The 12643-nt window shown below is 40.6% G+C and overlaps 1 protein-coding gene across 1 annotated transcript in view; it reads left to right on the top strand.

Moving 5' to 3' along the window:
* Positions 1-429: 429 nt before the first annotated feature.
* The window catches only part of pappaa (pregnancy-associated plasma protein A, pappalysin 1a), a 99355-nt gene continuing 87141 nt past the window's right edge, over positions 430-12643 (top strand). Inside the window, exons 1-5 of the mRNA XM_079872091.1 lie at positions 430-1501; positions 4215-4507; positions 5526-6295; positions 10125-10270; positions 11169-11462. Coding sequence (XP_079728217.1) covers positions 1114-1501; positions 4215-4507; positions 5526-6295; positions 10125-10270; positions 11169-11462 — 1891 coding nt within the window. The 5' untranslated portion in view covers positions 430-1113. The remainder of the gene's footprint in view (positions 1502-4214; positions 4508-5525; positions 6296-10124; positions 10271-11168; positions 11463-12643) is intronic.

Genomic DNA, 12643 nt, shown 5'->3' with positions numbered 1-12643 from the left:
AAATGTATTTGCAATTTATTGCATTATAGTAACTAATGTATCTAATGTTAACAGATGGAACCAAATTGTAATGTATTACCATAAATCATATTTCTAATTTATGTAGTGCATTTTGGTTCATTTTGATTCCAGTTAGGCTATAATAACATTGTCTGGTAACACACACTAAAAACAAATTACTTCACGTGGTAACTGGTTTTATTAAATTAAGAAATATTATGGCTTATTCAGCCTGACAATATTAGATCAAATAAGTTTTTTTGTTGTTGTTTTATTTTTTATTTTTACAGGGCTACTGTACAAGTGATCCAGTGCGACTCTCTTGTACTGCGAAAACTTTCAAATGAATGAAATTGTTTGAATTGTAGCCGCTAGAGGGACACACACACACACACACACACACGCACACACACCCCTTCCCAACTCTGGAAACACTATCCAACACTCTTGGAGGAGCATGTGTGTAAATGCTCCTGCCGTCAGTGCTTTACCTGTGACTTCAGCACATCACGAGAGGAGGATCGCAAGGAGAGAAACTCATGTAGGACCGAAACATGGGCTGGTCTGCTTCCATCACAGTCTCACTCTTAAAAGACTGAAGGATCCCCACCAGAGCTCACAGCATACATGAGCAGAGATCCGCGATGCTCTGGACACCTCCGGACCTCCTGCAGACCCTCTCATTGACTTCAACTTCAACTTCAGCACAAACAGCATGTGAATGTGCTCCATCCTCAGATATGACAGCCCGTCATGTTTGGACGTGTTCTGCGCTCACGAATTGTTCTTGAACATTGTTTTGCGAGTAGAGAAAGACAGAAGTGCACAGAGTGTGAATGAAGCTCCTTATTCATTGATTACTGATCGAATCAAAGAACTAAAAAGAAGACTCACTTTTGCCTGCAGAAGGAGTAAAAAGAACAACTCCAGCTCGTAGAGCTTCATGGATTTGTGTATCTGGAACATTCGTCTTTGACAAAAGATTGTGAAAGAAGAGGAAAAGAAAAGAAAACAACAATAACAAGTGGAAGGACTTTGGAGAGGAAGAGTGCGTCCGTGCGCAATTCTCTGGCCACCCTCCTCATCATTATCATCTCTCTAGTTTTTAATAAAATGAAAGTTTGGACTTTTCTCCAGTGTCTCGCCATCCTGCTCGTCCTGTGTGTGGGGTCAGACTGCGGGACGGTCCTGAGAAAGATCCGATCCAAACGCGAGCTGGTGAAGATCAGAGAAGCCAAAGCGGTCTTCCCGGGGGCTTGTGCCACACGGCTGCCCCGGGGCAAGCGCTCTTTGCCGGCACTGGACCGCCGGCTCCCCCGCCAGCGCGGCCGCTCCTCTCCAGCGGAGGATGCGAGCTCCTCTCGGGGGAAAGCCGTGTATTTCACGGGCAGGGGGGACCAGCTGAGACTCAAGCCCGGCGTGGAGATACCAAAGGGCAATTTCACCCTCCAGATGTGGGTCAAAGCGGAGGGTGGGCAGCGTTCCCCTACCGTTATAGCTGGTAGGAACAGATTTATGCATTTTACGTGAGTTTGAATGTTGGTGGAAGAGTAATGCATGTGAATGATGGCGCTTGACCGGGTGACTTTGACAGTATTAACTTCCAGATAAATCAATCAGTTCCAGTAATCACGTCAACGCAGAGGCTCCATTTAACTCATTTCTAATATTAGCTAACGAGACAGGAACATTTTGCAGCTTAGGTTTGCTGTTTCAGATCTGAGCGCGAGAGTCTTTGCGCGTTTGAAGAGGCACCGGGTTAACGCGCACGACCCTCGAATCCCTGAAAGACCCCAAATCCCCCCCACCTCCATTCAGCTCGGGGGGAAACACATGAGAAAAGTGAAGCTGTTCTCAGCGTGCAGATTGCCTTAAACGCGCGCATCGGTTACACAAATGACCAAATCGCATTGCATTGCATTTACGTTCTCATCCAGTAGCCGCAGACTTCAGAAAGCGCAATTCTGAGTTTGCAAACACAACTGTTCTGTACGTTGACGCGGGTTTTTCAGTGAGTAAGCATTACACCATCGCTTTCGATTCCGCTTTCTGCCGACAGAGAGCGTAAAAGACACAAAACTAGTCTTTTTCTGAAAGTCATGAGCAAAAAAAAAAAAAAATGCTGGCTGCTAGACGTGAGTTTTTTTCCAACGCTGTCACGCACGACTAGAAAAGACCAGAGTGAGAATCCACTAGTGATCCGGCAGTGGGCATCACTGATTTACGCGGGGCTTCTGATGTCAATGCACCCCCCCCCCACCTCCCCAGTAACCCACCACACTGAGATGGGATGACATCATCTGTTTCAGGCTTGCAGTGGGTTTGCATTGGACTGAATGCCTGACCAGCACAGTATCTCTCACAAACACGCATGTATCCGATCCGTAAATACATGCATGATGATGCTGTACTGTGACATAATCAAAATGTAATACAAAAGTCTGACATCACATTCAATATTTGGGATTTTTCCATTTATGTAAACAAGGATTTACAAATTATGCGTTATGGCATTACGCACTGTAAGAAACGGATAATTACCAGCACCTTTTACGTTAAGGTAATGACCTTCAACCCTAATGCAATGTGTCATTTAAAGTAGGGGTACAACACCTGTGAAAAATCAAGACGAAAAAAAAAAGATGACTTTTCTTTGTGTCAATTAAGATTCTGCACTATTTTCACTGATTTCAACAAGCTCTCACTAAGCATATTTATGACATTGACCATGTGAAACTGTAGATCAGATTTCCTTGCTTCTGCACAAGACGTGTTTTAACTGGAACGTTTTCAAATCATGCTGTTATAACATGGATTGAAAAAATCAGCCTACAAAAATGAAAATTCTGTCATCATATACTCACCCTAATGTATGTTTTTTTATGAGGATGGAATTAAATATGGATATCATAAATCCATGCATTATGATGTTTTGACTCATATAGATATATTTTTGGCTGTGATGTACAGCATGCACTGAACTCTATGTAGACTGGCTCGCCCATAGACAGGGACGGCTGCTACCTAATAAATTCCTTTAAAATATATATATTTTTTCAAGGTATTTGAAGAGCCCTTGTCAGTGAATATCTGTTGTGTTAGGATATTTAAAAGAAACAAAACAAAAAGAAGTGATTGAAGTGGACTCTGGCTTATGTAGTCATGCTTAATCTTTTAAATCTAATTCATGCCTCTGAGAATGAAGACATAAGGCACTTGTTTTGAGGGAGGCCAGTGCTTATTTTCAGCAATCATTGTTCTTGTTGTTGTTTTTACGCAGCGTTAGTCTTAATGTCAAGACTTAATTTTGTTATTGTCTTGTTTTGTTTTTTGAGTCATGTTTTCAATCTATAATGCAGAAGATTGAAGAGTGTGTGGAAAGAGGCTGCTGAATAGGAGCATTTGACAATATGATAGGAGCATTTGAGTATTTGACAGCATTTGACGTAGGAAACATAAAGCTAAATTCAGCTCCACAAAACGCTTATAAATGTCCTAACGCCAGTAAGTTCAGCACCCCGAACAGCGCTGCGTTTGTGTCTGCAGGATGGATGGTAGATTTGGCTGAGTGCTCTATAGACCATGAACATTATTTACAGTCATGACTTGGCAGTTGAAGAAGAACCTGAGACGGACATCACCAGACAGCAGATTGGACAGAAGATCTTGCTTGTTGAGATGGAAACCGTACAGGAAAAACCAGATTGTCTTAATTTGAACAAAACCGAATGTCTCCAACGGTTCAACATGCTAGATTGGTGTGAGAGCAAGAAAAAAGTGCTTAGCTGACACTGATCTTCCATAATGATGAGATACAAAATTGACTTGCACAGCAGATCAGATCTGAGATACATTGCAAGCTTGACCGGTTAGGTGACATCAAAGGAAGGTCAAAACATGGCTTGACAAAGACACACTGTACTGTACTGTACTTTTTTGCTATATAAACTTGTGTAATGCATTTAACCCCCAGAATCCCTAACCCGAGATAATATGTAAGTGTGCCACGTGCAAAGTATTCTTTTGATCTTGGACTGGCCCGAAAACAGCAACAGCCTAAACTGCACACACTACTAATGTCATTTCCTGATCCCATCCCTTCCTCAGCTACTCTGTTGTTTTCTGTCAAAGCATATTTTGCATGATTGTTTCCTGACTTGTTGCAATTGTATTTCCCTCCTAATGCATTTGTTCTTGTACATTCTCAACCACAGGTCTCTTCGACAAATGCTTCTATGCCTCCAGTGATCGTGGATGGCTGTTGGGAATTAAAGCTGTGAGTGAGCAAGGAAACCGTGACCCGCGTTTCTTCTTCTCCCTTAAGACGGATCGAGCACACAAAGTTACCTCCATTCATTCGAATGCCCGCTACTTGCCCAGCCGCTGGGCACATGTGGCTGTGACTTACAATGGCCTCTATATGAAGTTATATGTCAATGGTGCTCAGACTGCTGTTAGCAGGGAACAGTCAGGTGATGTCTTCAGCCCCCTTACTAAAAAGTGTAAGGTAAGTTTAATTCTTTCAGCCTTTCAGAATTGAACTTTTTGCACAATACCTTGAAGAGTCACACACAACCAATAAATATATATATATATGTATGTATGTATATATATATACATGTTTGTTATTAGTTAATGGTGAAGTGTGTAATTTCTGTTTCTCTAGGTGAACCAAACAGAACTGCAGAAATATAAATATTTTTCCAAAAATAGGTTTCCAACCAGGCTCATTGGAAAAAATGTGTCTGTGGCAACATTTCTGCAAAATTTGCTTCTTGCACATTTCGTGACATTTCCATTGTGTCTAGTAAGTTGCACTACATGTGCTTTCAATTTAATCCAATTGGCTGTTTGGAAATGAAACGTCCAATGAGTGGAGCAAAAAAGTTAATACTCTATTGTGTTTGAAAATAATGTTCCACCTACCCTAAACCTAACCTATAGTGTTAAAGGGATAGTTCATCCAAAAAAATCTGTCATGATTTACTCACCCTCAATTTGTCCCAGACCTGGACGATATGAATTTCTTGAACCAAACAGTTGATGAGCACCATTGACTTCCATATAATATTTTTTCCATACTATGGAAGTCAATGGGACCCATCAACTGTTTGGTCACCAACATTCTTCAAATATCTTCTTTCTTGTTCAGCAGAAAGAAATTCATACAGGTATGGAACAACTTGAGGGTGAGTATAAGATGACAGAATTTGCAATTCAATGAAATCAGTGAATTGCAGTGAGTTTTGCAAAAATGTAGACAGAAGCACCTTTTTTTCTTCCTTCTAATGAGCCTGTTGTTGCTGAATTGATGTCATTCCAGCTAATTTTACTGATAGCACCACAATATACACAAATCAACCTACCAAGGGCTAACTTACAGAGCTTTCCACATTTAACACTGGAGTATTTTATCAGAAAAAAGTTACACTCTTCACCTTGCCAGATCTTACATAACACACGTACTGTATGCAAATACAAGTTAACAGATAAATGTAACAAAGTGTTCTGATCTAAAACTCAAGGTGCTGATGGTGGGTGGAAATGCCTTGAATCATAACTACAGAGGCTCTGTGGAACGTGTCGGTTTGTGGCGACAGGCTCTCTCTCAGAGGCAAATCATGAGGGACATGCATGGACAAGAGGACCCTGAGGACCTGGTTGACCTGGTGATCCGCGAGACCTTTGAACACCCAGCGCGCAAATGGCTGGCAGTGAAGGACGGCAGTTTCCCGATACCTGATGAGGGTTCTCGTGCTGGGTTGTGGTCTTTGGACACCACCCTGGAGCCTCCAGCCTGCGGACAGACGGTGTGCGATAACACAGAAGTGGTGCGCAACTACAATCGTTTCTGGAGCTTCCGTCGCCCCAAAACAGTACGATACCGTGTTGTGAACGTGTTTGACGACTTTCAGCGTAAACCCACAGTCACAGATCAACAGATTCACCTGCAGCATCAGCATCTGAATGAAGCCTTTAGCATGTACAACATCAGCTGGGAGTTGACTGTGCACAACGTCAGCAATTCCTCTTTGTATAACCGTCTGGTGCTCGCCAACTGTGACATCAGCAAGGTGGGCGATGAGGATTGTGACCCTGAATGCAACCACACCCTGACGGGCTTTGATGCTGGTCACTGCAAGCCTAGGACGCGATGCCCTGAACATAAACAAGGAAATGGCATCTGTGATCCAGAGTGCAACTGTGAGAACTATGGTTACGATAATGGAGATTGCTGTAACCCTAGCATCACCAATGTGACCAAGACCTGTTTCAACCCAGCTTCTCATTTAAGGTAAGCTGTGATTTATGATGCCAACTTGTTTAGTAAGCTGCACAAATATTTCAGAGATTGTTATTTTGCATTTATTTTAAAATATGGTTTGCTCCTTGTGGTTGTGTGAGTTTTCTGCTTCAGTTAAATGCTAAACGTGGATAATTGGGCATTTAGGTATTATAAACATTTGCATCATTAATTTCTGCTTTGAAACAATGTGTATTGTGGAAAGCACTGTAAAAAATTAAAGCAACTTGAGGTTAAGGTACAGGTAGCGGTGGGGTCCGTTGGCCTACACAGGCTTCACTTCAAGTCCAGGCATAAGTGCAACTTTCCTAGCGGCTTGGCTTCACATTTGTCAGTCAGCGCTGAATAGGCATGTAACAGTAGTCATATTTGCCCGTTTTTGTTCTTCTTTTTTATCTTCAGTGTATTGCCATAAAGAGTTCTGAAAAACTGGCAGTTTATTTCAGGTTAGAAGTTTTTCCTTTGAGTTTTCCACGTATAGACGACACCATTGTCAAAACAATGCCCATTCACACGGATCCGCGAAAACGACTAAAAATGCTGTATTCTGCTGTCAGGCCAGTAGATAGCGATGAAACACTATAGACTAAACACGTAATATGCATGTGCATGACATCATCGTTTTCAGAGATTCACGTTTTTGTAGTTTACACGGAGACCGTTTTCAAAAACTTGCACTTTGAAACCCATTTTAAAAAATCTGCGTTTTCAGGCACCCAAATGCTGTTGTCGTGTAAAGGGACGGCCAAAACGCATAAAAAGTTTGACGTTTTTAGTTGAAAACGGTGTCGTGTAAACAGCCCCTTAGTCCGGTTCCAGGAGGGCCACTTTCCTGCAGATTTCAGGTCCAACACACCTGCCTGGAAGTTTCTAGAGATCCTGAAGACCTTGATAAACTGGTTCAGCTGTATTTAATTGGGCTGGAGTTAAGCTCTGCTGGATGGTGGCCCTCCATGAGCAAGAATGGACGACCCTGGAAAAGAGCAAAATGGGGGAGTTCAGATTCATACCTCTGCTACCTCTTGGTATGATGAAGCTAAATATTTCTTTCAAATCTCCAGATCATTCTCCACACTTCAGTTGCATTAAAAGGTTATTGAAAGGGAGAAGCTGAAGAGCATGTATGAATAGTGGCCATGTCTCTCTAGGTCAAGGGTAGCCCACCCTGCCATCCTGCAGAGTTTGGCTCCAACCCTAATCAAACACACCTGAACCTGCTAATAAATGTCTTCAGGATTACTCGAAAATGACAGCCAGTGTGTTGGAACGGGGTTGAAACTGAAGGGTGCAGGAAGGTAGCCTACCCCTACCCTAAGCCAGTGTTTTTCAAAAATCACTTTTTCACGTTTTTTTTTTTTTTTTTTTCATTGATCAACCCCAGTACAATCAGTACAGTCTCTATGAGTTGAATTAGGTATGTTAGATGAGGGAAACATCTAAAATGTGCAGTGGTGGGGGCCAGGACATGTATGGGAAGCACTGGTCTAAGTAATCTGCAAAGGCAATTGCGGTTTATTACTGTCTCTCACAACTCTTAATTTATTACAGTAGGATATTCACTCCATGAACACTTCAAGAAAAATGTTTTTATCAAGGATTTTGTCTGGTCCGTTGTATGATGATTTGCTCCAAGCTTTAAACACCACTATTTTCGCCAAAAGAAGACAAAAAAAATGATCCAAGGAAATTGGATTTCTAAGTCTGAGTACCTGAGGCCACTGGATAGAAAGCACAAGATGTTCACAATTCCACCAGAATGTAGATGGTCTGGTTTAACTTTCGCTCTATGTGAATTGTAGCAGTGTTCATTTGTTTCAAAAAACAGGTATAGCCCAAGGACACATGTAGCAATCCAAAGCTATGAGATTTGTTTTAAAGAGGATTTATTGGCTTTAGAAGTAGTTTTTTGGTAGTTTTTTATTTTTTTATTTTAGTTGGGTGGACTACAAAGTAGAAACCACAATTTCAAGGAAGCTTATTTCTTGTTTAGAGTGGTCTCCAAGCAACTATTTTGTTTTCAAATTGTAGTCATAAACGATTGTTTACAGAAGTGCACGCAGCTTCATGGGAAACGTTTAAACATTCCATGTTGTGAGAAAATAGTGAATGAATTGATAAGTGAAAACTACCTTTTACATCTTTGTTTTGATCTGTATGATTCATCCAAATATTCCAGTACTGTCCTTGAATTTCGTCACGCCTTAATTGAGCTTCTCGTTCAAGAGAAAGCAATGTTTTCTATTAGCCGTTTTGAAGGCTTTCCAGGCCGCAGAATCACATCCAGTGGTATTCCTGGAGCTCTTTAAATGACTCTGTGTGCGGGCTATGAGGTGACATCAGTCACAAAAAACACGCAGGTGGTTTTTCCCAAATATTATCCCATCGCAATCATCAAGAGACTGTTTATCACTGGACATCCAATCCAGTAACAGAAATCAGCAGTTGGCCAATCCTGAGCATTCAATGGAAATATTGCAACTGATGGATGAAAGATGGTTTAGAAAGATTAGAGTGAGAAGAAGCAGAAGAAGAATTTTCAGATAAGCACCCCAAGTGGTTGTTTATTTTGTTTTGATTATGGGATGTCTAGGGAGACAGACTGATGGCTGCGCCGCGAACATTCGTCAACATTCCGTCTTAATTGTGGAATTCTGGAAGAACACTGCGCTACATGCGTGGCACAACAATGGCTGTGTGGTCGGAGGTTTATTTTTGTAGACCCGAAGCCTGTTACCACTTTTCTTGTTTGGAAATCTAGCTAACAGGAGACATCGGGTTGGAGTCTCTGAAAAATGTGAATGATATCTGCTTAAGTTGTCTAACATGTTTTAGGCATGTGTTTTAAGTTATTTCTCCATGCTTTTTGAAGAATGTATACAGTGCCAGATTGTTATTGCAAGCAAACAGCCTGTCTATAGAGAGAGAGAGAGAGAGAGATTTGTGCTTTATCCTCACAAGCTCACTGATCGGATCTGACGGCATATACCTTGGACACAATTGTGGTTAACCCTGAGCTAAAGTTAAACACTTGTGTGAATCCTCACCATGTGCACATGCTGTACGCAGTAATGCATCCCTGGGTTTGGATCACTTTGTAGATGTGCAATAAGAAAAATGTCTGTCATGACTTTGGTCCAAAGACTAGTCACAGGTGAAAGGTGATACTACGTTATCATTTGGCTTTCCCCTTGGCTATTGTGTGTGTTGGGTTAATTGATGAATGGGGTTTTCTGAGCTGTCACATGGGTCATCTCAGGGAGGTCTTTCATCAGGTGCTTTACAGTCGTGTGAACTCTGAGTGCCAATGAAGCCCATAAACATAACATAACCTTAATGGTTTAGCCCTAATGGAGTGCTCTTGTGTAAAACGAGCTCTTAGCATGTTCAGTTAAAGGAGCTACACACTCATAAAAGCACCTGTCTCTGGAAAGACACTTACATGCGCAAGCCTGGTTTGGTCTGCTAGCTTGCTGCTAAAACGTTAATGCGGACCAGACAAGGGAAGCAGAGAACAAGGTTAAATGGATTCTTGAAAGCGATGTTAAGAGTTGCTATACAACTTCTCCACAGGCATAGTAGAGACAGTGCTAATGAAAGAACAAAACTTAGTGCTGACTGCTATTGCAGATAAAGAATTTGAAATGTAATGCTAATTAGTGATAATTTCATTAATGAAACTTTTTTAGTCAAGGGCCAAGATTTGCTTTTTTTTCAGCCACTTTGCAGTGAGGGAAATGTAGATTTATGGGTGTGTCATAATGAATGCCAAATATGCAGTGGATGCATCAACCAAATAAATGATCTCTGTCTCTGGCTCCAGGGCCTATCTGGATGTGAAGGAGCTAAAAGAGATCCTCAAGCTGGACGGTTCAACGCACCTCAATATCTTCTTCGCCAATTCCTCAGATGAAGACCTGGCTGGAGTTGCTACCTGGCCATGGGACAAGGAAGCACTGACACATCTAGGTACTGAGAAATTGCTACATAAGCATAGTCCAGGTCAAGAGTTTGAATTGCGTTCCCGCAGTCATTTAATGCTGAAAATATCACTGTCACAATCTATTCCTATTCCTATACCTATACCATTTCAGTGGTTCCTACTCCCAAGACTCTCTGTTTGCTCGTCATAAATTATAAAAATTGTTATAGAGGCCTTGAGTAAATGATTAAGGAAGTAAACAACGTAAGTCGACTAAACAATGATGAAGAGCATGCAAAAGAATATGATCAAAATTCAAGTACATTTCGGCTACATATACACTGCAAGAAAGTGCACAGTTCAAGAGTTTCCCAAAAGCATTGTAAGCCTACGTTGATCATAGAACCATTGCTAACAATAGTCTCTTTTTGCCCTCCCTGATTACAACTACTTACACAGCACTCTAATTACTTATAAATATTGAATATGAACACGACCAAACATGATGTTTTATTGCATGTCGATGCTTTTAACATTTTTTTAGTGGTAAACCAAACATCAGAACACTGAATATGATTGCAAAGGAAGACCAGAAAACATCTTACTTTTGAAATAAACAATGATCAGGGCAAATCAAAATTGGATTTGGTTGACAGTGTAAATGCAGCCTTCATTCCACTAATTCAGATTCACTCTATATCACTTCAGTTTTCTACAAAAACAAAATCTGCTCAAAAAGACAAGTTGAAGGATAACCTGTTGTACAGTAGATCGCAATGCAAGTGCAAGGGTCTAACATTTCAAAGGATGTAATTTACATGACATACAACCAAATTTAAGTTTGTTTGACTTAAATACATTTGTATTTCAAATCACATAGTATAAACTACTGTTAAAAGGTACAAGCACATCAGGGTTTACGCTGTGTTTCTTCTCTTTTCATAGGCGGTATAGTTCTGAATCCGTCTTTCTATGGTACATTTGGCCACACTCATACCATGATCCATGAGATCGGTCACAGTCTGGGACTGTACCATGTGTTCAGAGGCATCTCAGAGATCGAGTCCTGCAACGATGCGTGTTTAGAGACAGAGCCCTCGCTGGAAACCGGAGATCTGTGTGCCGACACGAACCCCACACCCAAATACAAGCACTGCAGGGACCCTGATAACGGCAACGAAACGTGTGGCAACCACAAATTTGAACAAACGCCCTTTAATAATTACATGAGTTACACAGGTAAGAACAAATACACGGAAACTCCCCTTTCTCAATCTGCCTTTTACTAAGTAAATCACAAAGCCAAATAGTAAACAGATAGAAATACTGCTATAATTAATACATTGACTTATTCTTATTCACCACAACAGTGTGACTTCTTAGTGACTTCTTATTGGTCAGAAACTTCACCCCTCTCTCACCTCATGCTTGTAGCCTGCTTGAAGAGCACTGAAAGCTTAAAGCATTGGTAGACATTTCCAAAACTACTAAATGGGATTTCTGGGATGCGCACAATAAACGGACACTACAAAGCATCCACACATTTTGAAAATAGCATTTGGTCACTAAAAATAGGGCTTTTATCCTTTTTTTGAATAATCAGTCTAACATTTTGCCTGTAGGGTAGGGCTGTCAGGTTGGAAAAGCAGGTGAACTGTGTATCATTTGCATATCAGTGATAGTAGCCATGTGTCTTTATGCTAAGTGAGCTTGTGTATGTCGAGAAAAGGAGGGGACCAAGCACTGAACCTTGAGGCACCCCAGTAATGTGACGACCTCTCCTGGAAACTTTAACACGATCTTATGCTTTATAAGTCTTTATAAGACAAGACTTAAGCCACTGAAGTACCATACTGGTGATTCTCAGGAGGATATCACATGAGGGCTGCCACTTCTGTAGCTGTAATGTTTGGACTAAATTCCCAAAAATTGTCTTACTAATGCTAATATCATAGCTAGCATTTTATGTTCCGTTTACTAAATACATACTGTTAAATAATATTTTCATGCTTTTTGCATAATTGAAGACTTGTTTGTAAAAGACATAAAAAAGTATTCATACATTCCTTTGCACTTTCTTTTTGACTAACTGAGGGTCTGTGTAAAAATGTATATGATTTTTTTTTTTTTTTTTTTTGCACAGTATATATTTGTTTATTTCACTCTTTATTTAGATTATAATAGATCTTCAAATGTAATGAATATGTTTGTAATATTTTAAATTATGGGACTCTGGAACATTTGAATTAACTTTTTTACTTAAGTTTGTCACATTGCTAAAAGTTACTGTTTCTCATGTCAGTTCAAATTGCCAACTGTGAAAAATGAAAAGTATTGATTTATACAACGTTGTTCTTTGATCTTCTCAACAGGAATGCCTTTTCATGTGCCATGTGCTATCAGAAACTATGTAAAATATC

Source organism: Squalius cephalus (genome assembly GCF_949319135.1).
Source record: "Squalius cephalus genome assembly, chromosome: 5".
Lineage (NCBI taxonomy): Eukaryota > Metazoa > Chordata > Actinopteri > Cypriniformes > Leuciscidae > Squalius > Squalius cephalus.
The sequence above is the reverse complement of the archived record's forward strand: the minus strand, read 5'-3'. Positions and strand labels throughout refer to the sequence as shown.